Raw genomic sequence first — 24,655 nt, 5'->3', positions numbered from 1 at the left:
TAAGAAACTGGTTTTGGAAAAAAGAAAATGGTGCTAATAGAGTAGCAGAATTAGGCAAAGCCCTCTTACCTGATGGTGCTTTCGCTTAAGGGAGAACCAGAAAGTGCCAATGATTATTTAATATGTAGCTGTATGGCAAAGTTTTAAATAATTCTGATCCCTTTTCTGGATCAGTAATTTAGATCTGGTTGTCCCAATTTAGATGTGAGAATCTGGACTGAAATGCATGTAGTTAATATTAGCTAACCATATATAATTAAGCAGAGAATACCAGTCAACTTACTAGGACCTCCGAAAAAAATAAAGCACTGTGTATATAGATTTGAGCTGTTACTATTCTAAAAGTAACTTAACAGGCGAAAACAAGAAAGCTGTTCACAATCAACATGGTCAGGTACTGCATACTCATTTTACTTTTCTGTCTTTAGGCTGTAACCTTGTTAGAAAGTCTTTTGTAGGAAGATGCTATTTTTCATGCATCTACTTTTAGCTCTTTTTTTTTTTAACGTTTTATTTCTGAGAGAGAGAGACAGCGTGAGCAGGGAAGGGTCAGAGAGAGAGGGAGACACAGAATCCAAAGACAGGCTCCAGGCTCTAAGCTAGCTGTCAGCACAGAGCCCGATACGGGCTCGAACCCACAAACCATCAGATCATGACCTGAGCCGAAGTCGGACGCTCAACCGACTGAGCCACCTAGGCGCCCCACCTTTTAGTTCTTATACACAAGAATCCTATTTTGTTATAAATTTTATAAGAATATTAAAATGTTATACTTACGTCAATTTTCCTTCTACACATATAGCAGTATTATTATTGATGACTTTAATCATCCATTCCTGTAGCTGGACCACCTAATCAGCATAAAATGAAGTATATATTTTATATAATTTGTTCTCTAATCCAGAATCAATTATACTTCAAATATTCTTATGTCAAATATCTCCAACAGTGGAGAAAAAAATTACCTAAAATTCTAAGTTAACCATTAAGGACAAAAGACCTAACTAAGATAAAAGATTCAGTTGTGTATTATATACTTCACCATCACTCTATCCTCTAAAAAATACAGCATTTTGTTTTTGCAAGGTTGATTTTGAGTTGATTTCAGTTTTTTCTAAACTACAAAGGTGATTGCTAAGAATCTGTATTAACAGCAATCTATCCCAAAGCAAATCTCTAAACAGCTCAGAAAATTCTTTATTTTAGGACAAAATCCTATTGTAGAAGAAAATTTCTGTGAATGTTTGTATTAAAAAAATTCCTTTAAAAAAAAGAAATTGCTTTTATGGACTAACAATTTAACATTGAACTATTTCTGATGAGAAATTCAGCAAAAGTCATAAAATAACTAATTTGAGTAGCCATTTACTTTACATATAAAACCTTACATTTATAAAGATAAATTCTTCAATGGTAGTTTTATGCTGTCAGAAAAATATGGAAAGTGCTCTTAATTATTGCATTTCTCAAGTATGTTCATTTTAATTTTTTCCCCTCAATTATGTTCATTTCAAAAGTTACAGATAGACTTGGGGAACAGGCAATGAAATTTCTTTTTTCTTTAAAAAAAATTTTTTTTTTAATGTTTGTTTATTTTTGAGAGAGAGAGAGAGAGTTCAAATAGGGAAGGGGCAGAGAGAAAGGGAGACACAGAATCTGAAACAGGCTCCAGGCTCTGAGCTGGCAGCACAGAGCCTGATGTGGGGCTCAAACCCACAAACTATGGGACCATGACCTGAGCCGAAGTCAGAAGCTTAACTAACTGAGCCAGCCAGGAACCCCCCTTTTTCCTTTTTAATGCTTCCACATCTGGAACTATCTAAGATTAATCAAAGAACAGACAGATGGAGATGGTATTAAAAATTAAAAAAAATACTAGGCAGTGTTTCAAGCACCTTAGATTCTATGACTCATGTTAACCTTGTAACACTGGGAGGTAGGTAATATTATCCTCATTTTATAGACAAAGAAAAACTATAGAGTCTAGTTAAATAACTTGTCCATGTCACACACAGCTGGTGAGGGGCACGGATGGGTTAAAAATTTGGGAATTCTGGCTCTAGAATCTTTTACCATCTTGTTTACGTAAAATATCAAAATGTTCACTTATAGTCATTCAGCAAATATTTATTGAGCTCTACTATGTGCCAGGCACTGTTTTAGGCAGTGGGTTTTAGCAAGAAACAAAATGGCCACCCTATGAGAGCAAATGTGTAATGTGTATATGCATGCATGTATAAGCACAGGGTTGGAAAGGAGATTGGATGTGTGGAATCAAGTCAAGTGGTGATGGTTACCTCCAAACAAATGGACAAATAATGTCTGGCAGTGATAATTATCAAAAATAAGTACAAGGCAGGCTTACTTAGTCATGGAAGGTCTTGGAACAGAGAAATGAATAAAGTAAGGAATAAGCCATATGGGTATCTGGGAGTAGGCTCTTCCAGGCAAAGAGAACAGGTACAAAGGCCCGAAGTCGATAGCATGGAGGTCACAGCAGCTTGAAAGGAGTAATCAAGAGAGCAAGGAGTAATAAGAGATAAGGTTAAGCATGTACAGGACTGAATTATGTAGTCTTATAAACTATGGTAAAGGCTTAGGGTTTTCTCTTGAGACAAAAAGTTACTGGAGGATGTTGAGCAGAGTAGTGACATGATTTAATATTTAAAGGGGTTGCTAGGTAGAAGTCAGACTATATAAAGATTCTGGCTGCTTGTCTGGAGAGGGAGGCAAAAGAGGAAGCAGGGAGACCATTAGTCTGTTGTAGTAATCCAAGAGATTATAGTGCTCTGGACTACTAGGTAGTGATTGAATAGTGAGAAGTGGCTAAATTCAGGACAGCAGAGCCAAAAGATCTCCTCACAGGTTGGATGTGGAGTATAAAAGTAAAACAAGAGTCTCAAATGAATCTAAAGTTTTTAACCTGAGTATATGGGGAAATGGTATTACTATGTACCAATATGGGAACAAAACAGAAAAGTTGGGGGGGGGGAAGAAATGAAGAGTTTAGTTTTTGACATATTAAATCTGAGATGCCTATTAGATCTCAATGGAAAAGTCATACAGACATCTGAATATGTGAGTGTGGGGTTCAGGAGAATGTTTTGGACTGGAGATATGTATTTGGGAACTATCAGCAGAAAAATGGAATTTAAAGCTATAGCACTGGATATATAGTCTTGCAAGTATGAGTAGGTACTACTCATTTTAAGACTGATTTTGGGGAATTCCAACATTTACAGGTTGTGACAAGAGGAAGCAGGAAAGAGGAATGAGAAAAATGGCCGGTGACATAGTAGAAAATCATGAGTGAAATATCCTGGAATTAAAAAAAAAAAAGTGATACATTTTAAGAAGGATGTTCTGATTCACTGTGTTAAACCCTTATAAGCAACAGAATAATAAGAAATAATAATAATTGGGTTTAATGATATGCAGATTACTGGTGAGCCTAAAAAGGACAACTTTAATGGAGTGGTGATAAATGTCCAAAGTGGAACATATTTAAGAGGAATGAGAAGAAATGAAAACTGTGAATACATGTAACTCTTTCAAGGTGTTTTTGTAGTAAATAAAAACAAAAATTGGGATGGTAGATGAAACGGGATAGGAGTGAAAGGAAGATGGACTTGGTCTTTACGTGTTTTTTTTAAATGCAGGCCTTGCCGCTCCCTTGCTTGTGTACTCTCTCTCAAAATAAACAAACTTTTTAAAAAATGTTTTATTTCTTAGAGAAAGAGAGAGAGAGAAGCGTGAGCAGGGGAGGGTCAGAGAGAGAGGGAGACACAGAATGTGAAACAGACTCCAGGCTCTGTCAGCACAGAGCCCGATGTAGGGCTTGAACTAACAAACCGTGAGATCATGATCTGAGCCAAAGTCGAACGCTCAACCGACTGAGCCACCCAGGCGCCCCCTCAAAATAAATAAACTTTTTTAAAAAAATGGGACACCTGGGTGGTTTAGTCAGTTAAGCATCCCTTGGCTTCAGCTCAGGTCATGATCTTATGGTTTGTGGGTTTGAGCCCCATGCCGGGCTCTGCACTGACAATGAGGAACCTGTTTGGGATTCTCTCTCTGGTCTCTCTCTGCCCCTCCCCTGCTTGTGCTCTCCCTTTCTCTCCCTCTCTCAAAATAATAAATACACTTAAAAAAAAAAATGGAAGCCATGGTTCAGCATGTTTATATGCTAATGGAATGATCCAAAAGAGAAGAAACAATTGAGGGGATAATAGAGGGACAAAGTCTTTCAGGTGGTAAAAGGAAATTAACTGGCCTTGAAAAGGGAGCACAAAGGGCACCTGGGTGGCTCAGTAGGTTGAGCGTCCGAGACTTCGACTTTGGCTCTGGTCATGATCTCACGGTTTGTTAGTTCAAGCCCTGTGTCGGGCTCTGTGCTGACAGCTCAAAGCCTGGTGCCTGCTTCAGATTCTGTGTATCCCTCTCTCTCTGTTCCTCCCTTACATGCACCCTGTCTCTCTCTCAAAACTAAATAAACATTAAAAAAATTAAAAGGGAGCACATATTATTCATCCATTATAAAAGAAAGGAAAGCAGAATACGTGGATAAAGCAGTAAGTAGATTGGCATATTTGCTAATGGGAATATGAGGTTCTCAGTAAGTTGAAAATGAGGAAGAGAAAGATTTGGACATGTTAAGGGAGAAAAAGCATGAAATATTATTCTATAAAAGTCAAAGTATAGGGTGGATTGACAAGTCAAGTGTAGCAGGACTGATGTGCAATACTGAGAGCCCACCTGAAGTTTGTTGTCAAATTTAAAATGAGACCAGACAGCATCGTTATGCGTTTTGTTCCAGCCACCTGTTGCTTCTTAGGTATAGGCATAAAACCAAAGAAGAGTCAATTTTAACTAGGGTCACAACTTTGTTAAAGGAGGACAGAGGGAAAACCAACAGAGAACTGAGAGTTAAATCAAGGGAATGGTTATAATAGGGCCATGGAATTAGTGTAAAGTAGAGAGAAATGGAGACAAGAGAGTTGAGGGACTAAAGGTTGCCTTAGTAAAGTGCAGTATTGATGATGAGGGAAGGAGAAGAGTGCTAGGGGCAGAATGATCTAGAAAGACAGGAGTTGATGAGAGCAGGATGTTTGAAAGTGAAAATCTAGTGCATGTACTGACAAAGACAAGGTATGAGTGTGACTAGAGTAGAGGGTAAGGGAATGGTCACTTAAAATCAAGAATTTAAGGAAGCTGGAGGCACTTGGGTGGCTCATCAGCTGGGTGTCCAACTCTTGGCTTCAGCTCAGGTCATAATCTCACAGTTTGTGAGGTCGATTCCTGTGTCAGGCTCCACACCAACAGTGCAGAACCTGCTTAGAATTCTCTCTCACTCTCTCTGCCCCTCCCTAGGTCTATCAATATAAATAAACTTAAAAAAAAAAAAAAGAATTCAAGGGGACTGGATGGATCATCTATATGGATGTTGGTGTCACCAGGGTTGATGACAGAGGTAGTAGCAGAGGAAGAAATAACAGATATTAAACACTTCAATAGTAATGCAAGGCCATGACTATGTTGTATTCTATGTGACCACGAAAAGAGTGAACAAGGGACTGATAAAGTTTTACAGCACATACTTCAAAGAAGCTGGGGCAGGGGATGGGTTCTGTTAAAGAGAAGGAAGGAAAATGGCCTGAAACAGCAATGAGGGACACAAGAGCACATTATTTCATCTCTAGGTCCAATAATGTGGGATATGGGAGAAAAAAAGAACCACCATTTAAGAAGCTGTATTCTGGTTATAGAAGGTTAAGAAAAGTTCACAGAAAACTGAGAATATAACATGTTGCTGATGATATACCCTTGAGTTCAAGAGGGCACAATGTAATGTTTGGAGAACTGGACATGAGAGAGAGAGATAGGGTCAAAATTAGAGGATGTATAGAACTGTACAGAGATAGTCTTGGGAGGCTTGGTCTTCTTGTAGTAAGTAAAATAAAGAGCACTGTAGCAATGATAGTATTAGTGCTGTGGGATCTCCCATTACATTTGCCTTCACATCTTTTTGTTCAAACCATCTCACACATTTTTAAAGCAACATCTAAAAATTTTCATTGTAAGTCTAAGTATTTACAAATAATGCAATTTCCAAGAATACACTGAAACATTAAACTGTAACTGTTATATCACACTTTCAAACTTATGTAGGTTTTTTTTCTTAAGATTTTATTTTAAAGTAATCTCTAAGGGGCCAAGATGGTGGAACAGCATGGAAGGTTTTTTTGCATCTCTCATCCCTGAAATGCAGCCAAATCAACACTAAACCATCTTGTACACCAAGGAAACTGATATGAGGATCAACACAACAATATGCACAACCTGAACACAGAACTCGGCAGGAGAGGTGAACTGGGGGAGAGAGAAGCCATGGAGGGCAAGAAGCCATTTCTGTTTGTGGAGAGTACAGGTAAATTAACCCTCCCCCACCATGCTGAAAACAGCTGGAGACAAAGTAGAAGAGTAGAGACAGCCACAAGGGACTGAACAAAAAAGGGAAAAAGAAAAAGTAGAGGGTTTAAATTCCATTAAGACTCTATAAACGGGGAGAACAGAGCCTGAACTCCACAGCTTGATACCTGGCAGAGCTCTGGTGGGAAGGGTACATCCCCAGGAACATAGAATGAGATCCAAGGGGTCCTGGGCCTCACGGGGAGTAGCAGTTTCCCTGCTGGGAAGACATTCGGTAGAGGCTGCGAGGCCTTGCAGTAGGCAAAGGTCCCAGTGGACCCTGGAGAACAACCACATTTGCTGGTGTTAGAACAAGGATGTTAACGGTGAAGGCTGGTGCCAGATGTATGTTGTGATTTAACCATAATCCATGAAACGCTGCTGTGACACGACTGAGTGAACTTTTTCTGGGGCAGGCTGGCACCTAGTTGCAGTCTCTGGGCATTGGCGGCGGCAGCATGGTCTCATGAATGTTACTGGGGGCGGACCGGCACCTGTCCATTGCTCAGTGAGACCCTCCCCCAGAGGGTCTGAGGTCAAAGCTGCAGTCTCTCAGAAGTGAAGGGTTGAGAAACACAGCCCCATCTGGGATAAATCTCAGGAGGCAGGTGGCAGCCTGATGGCATGGTCACAGACAGTGTAAAAAGCAGGGAGTGAATGGAAGCCAGAGACAAAAGATGGATGCTTAATTGCTGGTCAGGGAGAGCACAGAGTTCGATACTAGAGACTAGATAGCTGGGTGACGCCATTTTCACCCCTCCCACGCATGCACATACAGGCCTACACATAGCACAACAATCCACCCCAGTAAGATAAGCAGCGCCATTTAGTGGAGAATGGAGCCGTTACACTAAGCCCTGCCCAACTACGCCAACCTTGCTCTTCAGGAACACCACAAGTCTGTCTTCCTGCTTAATTTACAGACTATAAAGTGCTTCATAGTTTGATTTCTAAGGGAAACAGGATGTATTTTCAATCATTTCATTCTGTTCACTGGTCCGACTATTCAATTTTTTTTCTTTTTCTTTTTTTATTCTTAAATACAGAAAAAGAAAACTTTATTTTTATTTTCCATTTTATCAAAAAGATATTTCTTTAACTTTTTCTACTATATATTTTATTTTGTAAATTTTTAAAATTCCATTTTACTTTCATCATTTCATTTGATTCTGTTTCATTGTATTCATTTTTTTCAAATTTTCAAACATTTTCCTTTTTTTTCCTGTTCTTATCTTTCCCTTTTTTTCTCTAATCTATCAAAGTTCTTTCACAACCAGACCAAAACGTCCTAGGATCTAGAAATCTTTATTTGATTTTTTGTTCTTTTTAAATTTTTTTTTTACTTTATAATTCCTTTTTTTCCTTCAAAATGACAAAACAAAGGAATTCACAAAGGAATTTACCCCAAAAGAACGAACAGGAAGAAATGACAACCAGGGACTTAGCACAGATACAAGCAAGATGTCTGAACAAGAAGGTAGAATCACAATAAAAATACGAGCTGGGGTTGAAAATAGATTAGAATCCCTTTCCGCAGAGATGAAAGAAGTAAAAGCTACTTAGGATGGAATAAAAAATGCTGTAATTCAGTTGCAATCTTAAATGGATGCCATATGGCAAGGATGGATGAAGCAGGAGTGATATAAAGGACAAACTTAGAATAATGAAGCAGAAAAAAAGAGGGAGACTAAGGCAAAAGAGCACGATATAAGAATTAGAGAAATCAGTGACTCATTAAAAAAGAATAACATCAGAATCATAGGGATCCCAGAAGATTAAGAGAGAAAAAAAGGGGTAGAAGGTTTATGTGAACAAATCATAGCAGAAGGAAAGACACAGACATCAAAATCTAGGAAGCACAGAAAACTCCCAAAAGATTCAACAAAAACCAACCATCAATAATTTAACCATAGTCAAATTCACAAAATACTCAGGCAAGGAAAGAATCATGAAAGCAGCAAGGGAAAAAAAAGTCCTTAACCTACAAGGGAAGACATCAGGTTCACAGCAGACCTATTCACAGAAACTTGGCAGGCCAGAAAGGAGTAGCAGGATATATACAATGTGCTGATTCAGAAAAAATATGCATCCAAGAATTCTTTACCCAGCAAGCCTGTCATTCAAAATAGAAAGAGAAATAAAAAGTTTCCCAGACAAACAAAAATTAAAGGAGTTTGTGACCACTAAACCAGCCCTGTAGGAAATTTTAAGGGGGACTCTCTGCAGAGAGAAAAGACGAAACAAAACAAAACAACCAAAACGCCCAAAAGCAACAAAGACTAGAAAGGACCAGAGAACTCCAATCCTACAGGCAACATAATGACAAGACATTCATATCTTTTAGTACTCATTCTAAACATCAATGGACTAAATGCTCCAATCAAAAGACATAGGGTAACAAAATGGGTAAGAAAACAAGATCCGTCTATATGCTGTTTATAAGAGACCGATTTTAGACATAAAGACACCTTCAGATTGAAAGTAAAGGAATGGAGTACCATCTATGTATTATGCTAATGGTCGCCAAAATGAAGCCAGAGTAGCCATACTTATATCAGACAATCTACATTTTAAAATAAAAGCTATAACAAGAGATGAAAAAAGGCATTATATCATAACTAAGGGGTCTATCCACCAATAAAGTCTAACAATTGTAAACATTTATTCTCCAAATACGGAAGCACACAAATACATGAATCAATTAATCACAAACATAAAGAAATAACTGATAATATCATAATAGTTGGGGACTTCAACACCCACTTACAGCAATGGACAGATCATCTAAACAGAAAACTTACAAGGAAACAGTGGCTTTGAATGACACATGGACTGGATGGACTGAACAGATATATTTAGAACGTTTCATTCCAAAGCAGCAGAAAACACATTCTTCTCAAGTGCACATGAACCATTTTTCAGAAAAGATCACATACTGGATCACAAATCAGCCCTCAACAAGTACTAAAGATCAAGACCATACCATGCATATTTTCAGACCACAACGCTATGAAACTCGATATTAACCACAAGAAGAAATTTGGAAAGACAGCAAACACTTGGGAAACTAAAGAACATCTTACTAACCAAGAAGTTAAAGAGGAGATTAAAAAGTATATGGAAGCCAATGAAAATGATAATACCACCTAAAACCTCTGGGACACAGCAAAGGTGGTCATAAGAGGGAAGTATATAGCAATCCAGGCCTTCCTAAAGAAGAAAGGTCTCAGATACACAACCTAACCTTACACATTAAAGAGCTAGTAAAGAACAGCAAATAAAAGTCCAAGCCAGCAGAATACAGGAAATAATAAAGAGCAGAAATCGATGCTATGGAAACCAAAATAAACAAACAAAACCAAAAACAAACACACACACATAAAACAAACAGTAGAAGACATCAATGAAACCAGGAGTTGGTTTTTTGAAAGAATTAACAAAACTGATAAACCACTAGTCAGCTGGATCAAAAAGAAAAAGTAAAGAACCCAAATAAATAAAATCAAGATTGAAAGAGGAAAGGTCATAACAAACACAGCAGAAATACAAACAATACTAAGAGAATATTATGAGGAATTATACACCAATAAAATTGGCAATCTGGAAGAAATGGACAAATTCCTAGAAAAATATAAACTACCAAAACTGAATCAGGTAGAAATAGAATATTCGAACAGACCCTTAACCAGTAGAGAAGTAGAAAGAGTTATCAAAATTTTCCCAAAAAACAAGAGTCAGGGCTGGATGGCTTTCCAGGGGAATTCTACCAAACATTTAAAGAAGAGTTAGCACCTATTCTTTTGAAGCTGTTCCAAAAAATAGAAATGGAAGAAAAACTTCCAAACTCTTTCTATGAAGCCAGCATTACCTTGATTCCAAAGCCAAAGACCCCACTAAAACGGAGAACTGCAGGCTAATTTCCCTGATAAACATGGATGCAAAAACCCTCAATAAGATATTAACCAACCAGATCCAACGACACATTAAAAGAATTATTCACCACAATCAAGTGGAATTTATACCTGGGATGCAGGGCTGGTTCAGTATCTGCAAACCAATCAATGTGATTTATCACATCAATAGAAGAAAGCACAAGAACCACATGATCCTCTCAATAAATGCAGAGAAAGCATTTGAAAAAATACAGAATCCTTTTTTGATAAAAAAAAAAAAACCCTCAACAAAGTAGGGAGAGAAGGTACATACCTTAAAATCATAAAAGCCATATATGAAAGACCCACTGCTAACATCAACCTCTTGGGGGGAAAACTGAGAGCTTTCCCCCTAAGGTCAAGAACATGACAGGAATGTGCACTCTCACCACTGTTATTCAACATAGTATTGGAAGTCTTAGCCTCAGCAATCAGACAACAAAAGGAATAAAAGGTATCCAAATTGGCCAGGAGAAGTCAAACTTTCACTCTTCACAAATGACGTGACACTCTATAGGGAAAACCCAAAAGATCAGACCAGTTTTTTAACTGCTAGAACTGATTCATGAATTCAACAAAGTTACAGGATATAAAATCAATGCACTGAAATCGGTTGCATTTCTATACACCAATAATGAAGCAACAGAGAGATCAAGGAATCGGTCCCATTTATGACTGCACCAAAAACCATAAAATACCTAGAAGTAAATCTAACCGAAGAGGTGAAAAATCTATACATTGAAAGCCATAGAAAGCTTATGAAAGAAATTGAAGACATAAAAAAAATGGAAAATTTTCCTAATGCTCTTGGATAGGAAGAAAAAACATTGTTAAAATGTCCATACTACCCAAAGCAATCTACATATTCAATGCAATCCCTATCAAAATAACACCAGCATTCTTCACAAAGCTAGAACAAGCAATTCTTAAATTTGTATGTAACCGGAAAGATCCCAAATAGCCAAACAATCTTAAAAAAGAAAACCAAAGCTAGAGACGTCACAATCCCAGAGTTCAAGATGTATTACAAAGCTGTAATCATGAAGATGGTAACGTATTGCACAAAAACAGATACTCAGATCGATGGAACAGAACAGAAAGCCCAGAAATGGACCAACAAACATATGGCCAACTAATCTTTGACAAAGCAGGAAAGAATATCCAATGGAATAAAGACAGTCTCTTCAGCAGACGGTGCTGGGAAAACTGGAGAGCAACAAGCAGAAAAATGAACCTGGACCACTTTCTTACACCATACATAAAAATAAACTGAAAATGGATGAAAGACCTAAACTTGAGACAGGAAGCCATCAAAAACCCTGAGGAGAAAGCAGGAAAAAACCTCTTTGACCATGGCTGCAGCAAGTTGTTACTCAACACTTCTCTGGAGGCAAGGAAAACAAAAGCAAAACTAAAAGGTAACCAACGGAATGGGAGAAGATATTTGCAAACAACATGTCAGATAAAGAGTTAGTATCCAAAATCTATAAAGAACTTATCAAACTCAACACCCTCCCCCAAAAAAAGTCCAGTGAAGAAATGGGCAAAAGACATGAAAGACATTTCTCCAAAGCCATCCAGATGGCTAAAAGACACATGAACAAATGCTCAACATCACTCATCATCAGGGAAATACAAATTAAAACCACAGTGAGATACCACCTCACACCTGTCAGAATGGCTAACAGTAACAATTCAGGCAACAACAGATGTTGGCGAGGATGCAGAGAATGAGGATCTCTTTTGCACTGCTGGTGGAAACGCAAACTGGTGCAGCCACTCTGGAAAACATTATGGAGGTTCCTTACCCTATGACCCAGCAATTGCACTACTAGGTATTTATCCAAGGTGTGCTGTTTCGAAGGGGCACATGAAGCCCAAAGTTTATAGCAGCCCTATTGACAATAGCCAAAGTATGGAAAGAGCCCAAATGTCCATAAACAGATGAATGGATAAAGAAGATGTGGTGTACATATATACAATGGAGAATTACTTGGCAATCAAAAAGAATGAAAACTTGCCATTTAGAACTATATGGATAGAACTGGATGGTATTATGCTAAGGAAAATTAATCAGTCAGAGAAAGACAAATGACATCACTCATATGAGGAATTTCAAATATAAAACAGATGAACAAAAGGGAAGGGAACCAAAAATAATATAAAAATAGGGAGGGGGACAAAACATAAGAGACTCTTAAACAGAACAAACAGAGGGTTGCTGGAGGGGTTGTGGCAGGGGGGATGGGGTAAATGGTAGGGGCATTAAGGAATCTAGTTCTGAAATCACTGTTGCACTAAATGCTCACTTGGATAGAAATTAAAAAATAAATTAATTAAAAATAAAATAATCTTTACACCCTACATGGGTCTTGAACTTACAACCCCAAGATCAAGAATCACATGCTCTACTGAGCCAACCAAGTGCCCTTCAAATTTAAATGGAAATTTAAATACCACCATCATTCTTTTAAATATTAATTGACAAACCTATAACAATTAGAAAATATACATTGTATCTTTCTCCTTGAACTTGTATTTCCATTCTACTTCATTCAGAGAATTTATCCTACTATAATATAGTGTGATGGCCCAAAGTGTTTTAATGATCAGTCTATATTACTTTACAACAGGAAAAATTCTCAAGTATTCAGATGCTGTAATTCCTCTTTTTAAAAAAGAAAAATTTTAGTGTTTATTTTTTTTTTGAAGGCGAGCAAGACATGAAGGGTGGAGGGGCAGAGAGATGGAGACACAGAATCTGAAATGGGCTCCAGGCGCTAAGCTGTCAGCACAGAGCCCAACGTGGGGTTCGACCTCACAAACTGCGAGATCATGACCTGAGCCGAAGTTAGACACTTAACTAAGCCACCCAGGCTCCCCAATTCCTTTCTCTTTTAATTGCTGTTAACAGTACCCAAGAATCAGGAAAAAACAAAAAACAAAAAAACAAAAAATAAGAACAGAAATGAACTCAGTGTTCATCCCCAAAAGAAGTAAATTGTTGAGAATTACACAATTGGAAATAGAGCAAAGTTAAAACTTAACACTTGGATTCTCTTACTTTTAGCCCACTGCACTTTTCAGTAGGCCACATTGCCTCTACACTAAATAATAATGAAACACAAATATGCAGCTACTGTTAATGAGGGAGCTTAGGAGCTCAAGCTCTTGAATAGGTGTAAAATCACAAATGCACACTGGCCTTAAGTTTTCCTACCTTAATTTCTTTAACTCCATTTGTAAGAGTTTGAAGTGTACCTGGAGGAGAACGATTTGAAGCATTTCTTTTTGTTTTCCGAGGTATTGTTATATGAAATCTTGGAGTTGCAAGCACAATTTTACATGTATCATTCATGGAACCCAGATCAGTCTCTGTGGGCACTGGATTCTCATATCCTTCCTTAATTTCCTGTTGTGAAGTCGTTTCTGTTGCTACCTTACTATCAGAAATTAATTGCTCATCATTTTTAACAGGAACACAGTTAGTATTGAGAGTCTCAACAGTTGTATTTTGGGATTTTTCAATGACAGATTCAACACCTTCTAAAACAAAGGTGTCCTTTTCAGACTTAGTGGTTACAAATGTTTTCTCCTTTGAGTGAAGAGTTTGTTTAGCCAACTGAACTCTAGGTAATGTCTTGTTTGAGAATCCTGCAGCTGAAACATTTTCATGTTCTTGGTTCAGAAATGGAACCTCTGCAAAAAATACAAAACCAAACAAAATTTATATAAGAATCATATGAAATTAAGAGAGAAATAGAATAATATAAAGCTGTTCATATACAAAAGAAGTCTTTAGGTTAGTAATGCTCCACCCTTCTTCTGCCCACTGTTTCTCTGAAACGGATTGCCTACATGGGGAGAATAACTATCTAGAATGTTTAACTACACACTCAACAAAACAAAAAGGACTTTACCATAAGTTAAATTATGCTTTCTTTTCCTGCTGACATTGAATCTTTTGCTTTATCAGAAAGAAAGTACTATTTGATGATTCTAGAGGAAATTCTTGCACTGAGGTTGTTTTTTTTTTTTTTTAAAGAAAGAGGAAATTGAATTGTATTAGTCACTGAAAAGAAAAAAAAGCCTTTTTAAAATCTTAGGACTTATATTCAATAATGATCAGTTCAATATAGTACACTTCTGTAACAAAGGAGTTCCATTTCTCATTTTATTTTCTCATGCCTTCATCCCATTCTATCTACATTACACCAAGAAAGAATGGTTTCAAAACTACATGTTATAACTTGCCAGCTCTAGACAAAAGTATATTACTAGAAGCTTAGAGATCTGGAATATAATTCTGGTGCTGCAACAAATCAGATAGGTATATCTTAAGTTATATATGAAGTACCATCCAGTCTTGAAAATTCTGCTTCTGCTTCTGGTTGCTGTAAATTTCTAAATGTTGAAAGAACAGCCAAAGAGTTGTAGATTATTTATTAAAAGTCTAAATGTTGTGACTCAATAGCAGACGCAATCATAATTTACATCCTTTTGACATCTCTTTAGTAGGCCTTCAAAGGCAAAAATCTAGTAGGCTTATCAACTAGATAAGTAGAAACTAATAATATTGTTTACATTTTATTCTACTTTGCATACTAGATGGTTTAAGTTTTATTTCATCATGGTCGACATTCTTTCACACACAAAGGGGAAGGTAACAGACTTAAAATTAGAGGAAAAAAATCAATTATTTTCTTTTTATGTTTAATTTCAAATATAATTGAAAAAATTGGTAGTGATTTTGCTTAAGAATGCAGCTTTCGCTTTAAAATCTTAATATGAAGATTTTATCATAATAACAAGTGTCATAAAAGGATAAGTTTCTATTTCTTTAACTCATTCTATTAGAAATGGCAAGGCAATGAAGTAAAGACAATTCAATCAGATAATTCAATCAGATATAACATGCTATAGAATCTGGGTCTTTTATTTTAAAGCACAGTCCATGCAGACTCCAAAGTCCATGCAGAGTCCAAAAGGTCTCTGGAATTACATACAAAATGTTTGTGTGTGTATATATATATATATATATATATGTGCACATTTTCTGGGGAAAGAGTCATCAGATTCTCGAAGCAGTGAGTTATTTCTTCCTCTTTAGTTCCACTTAATAAAACATGTTTTAATGTGCATTATTTCATTTGCTACTTTCTTTTCTCCCAGACTATATGAAACAGATTTTGTGTACTCCACCTCTATCCTAAACTCATACTCTTTCGTATTAAAATAGACCACTGTCTCTGAAATACAACAGTATATCCACAATCTATTGTGTAGTAAAGAGCATGGGCTTTCCAATAGACACCTGCATTAATTCTTAGCCTGTCGCTTATCATACGTGATACATGGAGGAGACATAACCTTTTTGTAAGCCCCATTTTTTAGACTATTAAATGAGCATCTACTCATAGTGTCTGCTGAAAGGATGATTATGAGATAATGCATGTAAAATATATTTTTTGAATTACTGTAACTCATTAAAAAGCTCAACTTCAAATGTCTCTAATTCTGACCACTTCCTATCTTTCCAAATTATTCTCTCAAATCCAACGACTATCCTAACAAGACCTACACTTCTTTACACTTCCTCATTTCCTTCAGGTCTTCATTTCTCTGTATAACTAACTTAAATATCATGGTTCCCTTACACATATACCTCAACTCCTTTGTCCTCTTCACTCTGATAAAATTACAATCCTGATAAATTCCAATGCTCTGCCTATTCCTGAGCAGCATCTATGCAGCTAAGCAGGGCTGGAGAAAAAGTCATAACCATATTTATTGCTCTCATTTAAATTCATGCTCACAAGTTTCAACTAGGTCCTTAATGTTGCCCAAGAAATCAAATGTAAGCCTAGACCATTTAGTCTTCCACTATCCTGCATTATTCAAACCTCTACCTCCTTAAACTTTAATACCTGCTTCCCATGCTTACTCTCAGCTGACTTTACTGCCCACTTCAGATTATTTCTCCAGTCATACAACACTGCCTATCTTCTTATTTATGAACTGTTTATGTTCCTAGCTAAGGCCAAAACTTCCACTTTTAGATTCAGTTCCCTTTCAAGTACTCAAGGGTATTATCATACTACCAATTTTAGTTTTTCTTTCCCTACAGGATCATTCCCAATAGCATACAAAAATGTTGTATCATCATACATTAAAAACAATAAAATATTTTAAAACCATACTGCCCATATTTCTCTTCGAAGAACTGTCTATATTCACCACTGTCAATTTCTCTCCCTCACATTTTCTCTTGAACCCTCTTGAATCATGTTTTTGCTCCTATCACTTCACCAAACTCTCCTCATTAAAGACACAATGAACCTCATGTTGCTAAATCCAGAACTCAGATCTTATCCTTCATCTTACTTGACTCATCAGCAGCATTAGATACAGTCAAAGACTCCTTCCTTTAAGCATTTTGTTCCTTTGGCTTCCAAAGTATCACTCCTGGATTTTCTCCTTCCTCATCTTCTTCTTACAGCCTTCACTACTATCTTTTATTTTAAATTCTAAATTTTGGGGTGCTCCAGGACTCACCATTGAACGTTTTCTCTTTCTACACTTACTCCTTGATGAGCTCCTTTAATCTCTTCAAATAGCATTTAGGTGCTTATGATTCCCAAATGTATTTTTCTCACCTGAACCACTTCCCTAAATTCCAACTAATATTTTCAACAGCCTAATTCACATCTACACTTCAGTTTTTATTTATTTTTAATTTTTTAAAATATTTAATTATTTTTGAGAGAAAGAGACAGAGGGTGGGGGGGAGGGAGAGGGAGGGGAGGGCAGAGGGAGAGAGAGGGAGGGGGGCAGAGGGAGAGGAAGAGGGAGAGGGAGAGGGCCAAAGAATCTGAAGCAGACGCCAGGCTCCCAGCTGTCAGCACAGACCAGGATTAGTGGCTCAAACCCACGAACCATGAGATCATGACCTGAGATGAAGTCAGACACTTAACCAACTGAGCCACCCAGGTGCCCCTACACTTCAATTTTTAATAGATATAGCAAAATTAACCTAACAAAAATGTAATTATGGAGCCCCCTGCCCTGTCTATTCCATTTCAGTTCAATCACTCCACCCTTCAAGTTACTCAGGCAAAAAACAAAACAAACAAACCCAGAACCAACCAAACAACAAGAAAACACCCTAGAGCCACCCTTTGTATCTTTTATTCCATACCCTATGAGCTCTTCCTTCAAAATATACACAGAATCCAAACATGTATTATCTTCACTGCTACCACCTAAACCAAACTAACACTATCTCTCACCTAGATTACTGCAGTAACTATTTCAAATTGACAGTGAGTGATATTTTTAAAATACGAGTCAGATCTTGTCACTTCTCTGCTTGGAACCCTCCACTGATTCCTTAATTTGCTCATGTAATAGCCCAAACTCTTACAGTCATCGACAAGGCTCTATATTATTTGACACTTAGTTATCCCCTCCTCCCCACCTCTATCCACTCACTGCATGATTTACTAACTTCATAAGTGGTCCTTGAATTTGAGAAATGCTCCTATTTCAGGGGATCTGTACCAGCTGTTACCTTGTCTGGATCATCCTTCCCAATTCCTCCAACATACCCATCTGTATCTATCTATCACCTCCTTCAATTTTCTGGCTCAAATGTCATCTTCTCATTGATCCATACCCTGACCACCACATGAAAAATTAAAACCTACTCCAACTCTCGCCATCATCCTTACTCTGCTTTTTCTTTTCATAGCACTTCTCTTCTATTGTACCATAAAAACTACATATTTTGTCTCTCCCACAATCTGAACGTGAGCTAGTTACACAAGGGCTGGAATTTTTGTCCATCTTGTTCACTCTTATATCTTGAGTACCTAAAACAGTATAAGACACAATAAACATAACACATTATAGCTTTTCAACCAACACATAATAAAACTAACCTCTTGGTGAACTGTTATCTGATTGGAATGATTTGTTGTTTTCCTTTTCTTCACAGACATAGGTATGCTGCAATACTCTTCTCTCAGCTCCTTTAGGAGTGAAAATTTTCTTTTCACTTTTCGGTGGTTCCAACAAACTACTGTTGCCTGATGCTTGTTCTTGCTTGTCACGCAGTACTTTTTCTTTCATTCTTTGAAATATTTTTCCTGGTGATTCATAGGTTGCTTTATTTTTTAATCTATCCTTGTTGGGCTTTATGGCACTGATATCAAGAGAGCTGTTAGAGGAGGCAGCCTCTGCTAGCATTGTAGAATGAAATATTTTTTTATTATTAAAATTTGTCATTTCTAGGAAATAAGTCTTTTTATGGTCACTCAATTTTAAAGAGGGGTTCTGATATTTTGCCAAATCTTTTACAGGAGTAAGTGTGCCTGCAGGAATGCTGTCAAAAAAGATTGCATGCATAGGCATATTTCTTCTTTGAGAAGATGTCTCTGAAGATAAATGACTTCCTGGATATTTCAAAGGTGTTGCAATCATCTTGATAAATAGTAGCAACAAGTTTTCTCTAACAGATAATTCACTTAACTATAATTTTCAGGATAGTAGACCTTCAGCAGGGGTCCAGAAGAACCTGTAGTTCAATGTAAAATCAATCTTTACCATGTTTGGATGCAAAAAAAGCTCATTTGCTTTCCATAACAATATTATACTAAGGCTTAGTTGGTTTATAACAACACTGGATAATCTATAGGCTCACAAATCTAAGGTTTTATATTTTTGTTAAAGTCTCATTTTATTATTATTTTAGAAGAGCAGTTTGATCTGTAAATTTACTTCCCCAGAAAAAGCAGCATTCATCAAATCATCTACTTAAGAACCCTAAGAATTGAATATTGAGTATCTGATTTTTAAATATACTTGAACATCAAGTCCTGGAGGTCCCAATCTAATGTTTACATCAAAAAGCATTAAATTACATCTGCATATGGTTCTATATTAGACTATAAAAGATTAAATTTAACAAACATAACTTTTCCCTTTATGCACTTAAATTTAAGGCAGCAGCTATGATGATAGGTCCTAATGAAAGCTGAAAAATTCATTCAATTTTTTAGTTAAATCATCCCCAACCCTGATTTTCTTATGCTGCAGAACATTTTAACCATGAGGGTTTAGTCAAAATACCCTCAAGTCAAAAGTAAATAATACTCATTATGATTTTTAAAAAATTTAATGCTATTCAGAATTTTTAGAGGCAATCATGTACTTGAGGATACATGGTCTTAGACTTGTTTTAGCTTGTTTTTATAAATACATTTTATTTCTCATACCTAGGATTCTAGGTGATCAACCATACAGTTGCAATCTGTAATACTTAGTATGTTAATTCTGGGAATATGTACCAATGCATAGATTTATGTGTTTGGCAATGTACCAGTGAAAGAATCCTGTGCTGGGAGTTAAAATACTCACTTAGCAGTTCACTTCAAACTCTCAAAATTAAAAAAATGAATAAATTGGGCCAACTGCACAAAAAAATGGCAAAGTATGTAAGGTTTATACAATCTCAATTCCTCACAACCTAAGGAAATGCTCAACAGGAAGTATAAAATACTTAAGTCAGTGGAAGTGAAAACAGGCCCAATCTGTAGTAGACATACACATTAGTTTTTTCATTTAACGGCAGGTAACTACGGTCCTACTGAAAGGCCTGAAGAACCAGCATGTAACTCCTCTTTCATGCTGCCCAACCTCTCCCCTCTCAATTCAAGCATGTTGTAGGATGGAGGTGAGCAGTCAAGATTCTGAAAAACCTCAAATTCCACCCCCCTCTCCAAAAAAGACACACAAGATTCTTAGGAGCCCCTATTTCCCACTATGTGATAAACAACAACTCAGCAGAAGCCCAAAGAGTTGACAACAGTTGTCTGTGGTTTCTGGGTGGCTGGTAGAAGAGAGGATGCAGAGGAAAAAAAGAATTACCTAGGATTTTCTGACCTATAGCTTTGCAGAATAGATACAGAAGAGGAAATCACTTGGTAGAGGACAAACACTCAAAGCCCCATTCTCCTCCTAGTTAAAAGAGCAAAGCAGAGAAAACAGATAATAATGCTCAGACTCTGATAGAAAAGACAGATGTTAGAGGATGAGGATTCAGTAAGAGGCATGCCTAAGTTGAGGAAAAGAGTATCCTGAAGGTCAAACATACTTTACCTAACATAGATCACTAACAAACCGTTAGTTCCTTTTTGGACTAGAGAAAAGAAGGTGAATTCTAAAATGTTATGCTTGTGATTCACTAAGTGCTTAAAACTATTTGGAAAATCTAATTTTTGCCTTTACTCTTAAAATTGGCAAATGCTGATGTACTCAGAAAAAATTGCTACTTATTTAAAATAGATACAGGCATGGAAAATCATTATATGAAAAATCTAGCTATAAGCACTTATAGTGAATGTAAATATATAAGTAAGGAGGGCTAAACAACTGTTATTATCATGGATATGATTCTGAATATAACTGTTACTCTTCTTCCGAAAATTACATGAAAAGTTTTTCTAGGAATTTACTGTCATGGTAGCAGTAGTAATCGAATTATTATTATAATGGAAAGAGTCAAAAATCCCAAAGAACACCTAGGGTGGAGCTGGTAAAAATGAGACAAATTTTAAGCTAACTGGCAAATGATACACTTGGGGTGGGGGTGGGGGGGAACCAGCACTTGACATATAATATAAATAACATTCAAAGAGACCAAATGAATCAATTTTTAAAAATGAGCAACCCAGAAAATGGCCAAAAGGCATTAAAGACAATTATTAAAGAATACAAAAGGCCACCCAGGGAGTCAAATGACACTTCCATTTCACTCATAAGTGAAGAGATGCAAACTAAAACAGGGGGACTTCTTAAATTCAGCAGATTGGTAAAGATTAATTTCAAAATATTAGGGTGCATGCTGTTGGTCAAGAAATTCCACTTATAAATTTTTTTTCCTACAGAAACTACTAAATAAGAATTCAAATATATGTAAGTGGTAGTAACAGTTGATATGTGAATTCAAATATACATAAGTGGTAGTAACAGTCGATATTTACTGCATATGTCAGACACTACATAACCTTAGAGCAACTCTTAAGAGTTCTGAAGATGAGGAAACTAAGGCACAGGTGCCCAAAGTCCTACTGACAACTATTCAGGGCAGGACCTAAGTCTGACTGCAAAGCCAAGTTCTTAAACAAGCACTATACAGGGACGTTCACAGACGTAAAGGAGAAATTATAAACAATCTAGAGCTTCACCACTATGGGTCGAAATACTGCTACATCCATACAAGTGAATTCTATATTTCAATAAAAAGATATATCCCTGATATCTACCGACAAAGAATATAATCAGGAAATATTTAAAAAGAAGCAGTACAACAGGACGTACAATTACACGTCAGTAAACACACACGAGCATAAGCATAGGGGGAAAACTGGAAATTACACCAAATTGTAAACAGTGTTTAACTTTGAAGAGGAGAATAATTTTATTAATACCTACACGTGTTGGCAACCAATGTGAAATTTAACCAGAAAAAACATGAGCTCGATGGATCAACTCTTTCTATAGCACTACGGATCTTTTTTTTTTTTTCTAGGAGAGAAAGAGAGAGAGAGAGAGAGAGAGAGAGAGAGAGAGAGAGACAGCGTGAGCAGGGAAGGGTCAGAGACAGAGGGAGACACAGACTCTGAAACAGGCTCCAGGCTCTGAGCTGGCAGTCAGCACACAGCCCGACGCGGGGCTCGAACCCACGAACCGCGAGATCATGACCTAAGCGAAAGTCGGACGCTCAACCGACTAAGCCACCCAGGCGCCCCTATAGCACTGTGGATCTTGAGGTCCAAGGGCAGTGATGCACACAAATCATTCTAACGTAAAGCTTTTTTTCTTACTAGAAGTGATTTTAGAACAAACGCCTAGAGCGTTCACTATCAAAACGAAATCTCTTGATAACTGCGATAGACACGCAATACATAGGTACACAACGAATGAGTAGTCGTGAAACCCCTACCAAAGCCAGAAATGTACAGAAGTCCACGCGGACCGAGAATGCTGATGGGGCTGGGGACACTCACGGCCAGAGGGGACAAAAGGCAGAGGGCGGAGGAAGCAGTGCAAGGAGTTCATACCTTGAGTGAAGGGCCTGAGAGAGCTAGAAGGCGGCAGCCCTTGCTTGGCTTCGCGTGGGGTGGGCCGGGCGCCCCAGGGCTCGCGCCACTGGCCCAAATCGGCTCCAGCCCCCCGTAGCCCGACCCCAGGTGACCCTCACTCCCTCGGCGAGGTTCCCAGACACAACAGTCTGGAAATTCAAATTTGACGAGACCGCGCTACAGCCAGCCCCGGATTGGCGCGCTCGCAATTGCGTCACCGTGCGACTCAAGAAAACCGGGGGTGGCCCCGTACCGCGTGGGCAACGCGGTCTCCACAAGTGGGTAACCCCAAGCTGCCACGAGCACCGAGAACACCGCTCTAGTCTTCGGCGGAATTCTTTTAGTTTACAGAAGGCGCGCGCCCCCAGCGCTGTCCGCCACTCCTCCCGTTATGCACTGCGGCAGGAAAGCTTACGTCAGACGTCGGCTGCGTTCTGTAGCGCTACTGCGGTTTATTACGTTTGGCCTTTCTCGGCTACCGTCCTACCCTCCTGGTTTGGTAGCAGGTGGTCACTGTTGCCTACTTGTCTGAAAAAAACTGCTTGCCGAGTACGTTTTAGCCTTCCCTGGCTGCCTGATATTTGAGAACGAGAAAGAGCGTTTTGCACTTGAGAGGATAATATACTGAATACAAAGTTAGACTTGCAATGGGATGTTTAGTTTGAGCTATTTCCCCAAGAAGTGTGATGGTTTCTGAACCTGAACTTATCGAATCCCAAAAGTTTTAATCTTGGCGACTCAGAGTTGCAAAGCAGTTTGTGACCGTGGCACTTATACGCTGAGCCCTGCCCTAGATTGCACCCAGCGATTCTGTACTCTAACCACCGCGGAGTATTGTGCATCTTGCGTCTCCTCGCTCTGGCAAGAAGCATTCACTGTCTGGAAGCATCGTGCAGGGCGCCTTGTTTCAGAATTGGGGGCGGAGAAGGAGGAGCCAGAGGAGTAACAAATGTTTTCAGCCTTAAACCCCTTCCAGCTCCGATCCTGAATCTTCTCTCCATTAACTCCGCCCCCCTCGTCAACAAGTCAGAACCGGACAGGAGAGATTATGCCTCAGCCAAGAAAATTCGTCAGCGTCCTAGAACCATATATCGCATTTCTCTGTTAGCCCTGGACTGAAATGGTTATAACGGATTAATTTTTAAAGTGACTTTTGCAGTCCCCTCGTCTAAATCCTGTATCCACTAAGTCTTGTACACACCGAATATTCAGAATCCGAAATATAAATTTAAAACGTGCAAATGAGTGCAAGTAAGGAGAAGCAACCAGTTGTGAGGAGAGGAAAGCAAATCTACATGGATAAAATGAAGTTTCTGTCTGTGCAGCATAATGAGAAAATGGCTCGACATGAATTTGTACCAGATTTCTGGGAAAAGCTATGCTTAAGATAACTGTTAAGTGACATGTATGAAAGTGTATGAAATGCATTTTGTGTGACAGAGTTTGAGGAGATAGGCATTCATATTCCAAAACATCTGAAATACAAGTATGAGGGGTTTCTGTGCCTGATATGGAGATGGCCATGTCTCACACATTTCAGCCAGAATAGGAACCTTGAAATATTAGGAGTAGACACTCAGAAATATACACTTTCTTTTTTTTAATTAGTCATTTTTTTCACGTGAGAAGTAGCTAGTATATACCAGACTCGAGGGTGTACAGCAACAGGGATTTATATAAACATGACTAATGATTTTCCAAACAAAACTGGAAAAAACAGTTTGTGGATAACGAACTGTGCTGAGAAGGCATACAGGCCAAGTGACAATTTTCATCTGTCCATTGGGACATCAACATACTGCCCTGGATGGGCCCTCTAAGTTTCTGTCAGGAGAGGAGAGCTTCTCCAAGTCACAGTCAGCCACCTGGGATAACCTGTGCAGGCTTAAGTCTGTTATTCATGGAAACAAATGCAGACCCACTTAGGGTCCAAGGGACAGACATAGGAGGAAGGGAATGGAAACCACACGCTATGTGGGAGCTGCTGCCAAAGCATCTGGGTCTGCTTAGCCTGGAGGAATAGTCCCAGGACCATGGTAAGTTCCAGCAGGAAACAATTAATACAATTGACCATATGACATTTTGGGGATAATTAGAAGAAAGATACTTTTT

At 38.0% G+C, this 24,655-nt stretch overlaps 1 protein-coding gene across 1 annotated transcript in view; it reads right to left on the bottom strand.

Annotated features, from left to right (window-relative positions):
* MIS18BP1 (MIS18 binding protein 1) overlaps positions 1-22,830 on the bottom strand; it is a 50,587-nt gene extending 27,757 nt beyond the window's left edge. The window contains exons 1-4 of the mRNA XM_077761278.1: positions 22,523-22,830; positions 18,341-18,975; positions 13,621-14,099; positions 778-851 (exon numbers count right to left, since the gene is read on the bottom strand). Of these exons, the coding sequence (XP_077617404.1) occupies positions 778-851; positions 13,621-14,099; positions 18,341-18,881 (1,094 nt within the window). The 5' untranslated portion in view covers positions 18,882-18,975; positions 22,523-22,830. The remainder of the gene's footprint in view (positions 1-777; positions 852-13,620; positions 14,100-18,340; positions 18,976-22,522) is intronic.
* Between the last annotated feature and the right edge of the window lie 1,825 nt (positions 22,831-24,655).

The sequence above is a fragment of the Crocuta crocuta genome, unplaced genomic scaffold, assembly GCF_008692635.1.
Source record: "Crocuta crocuta isolate KB4526 unplaced genomic scaffold, BGI_CrCroc_1.0 scaffold163, whole genome shotgun sequence".
NCBI lineage: Eukaryota > Metazoa > Chordata > Mammalia > Carnivora > Hyaenidae > Crocuta > Crocuta crocuta.
Note: the sequence above shows the minus strand (reverse complement) of the source record. Positions and strands in the feature narration are given on the sequence as shown.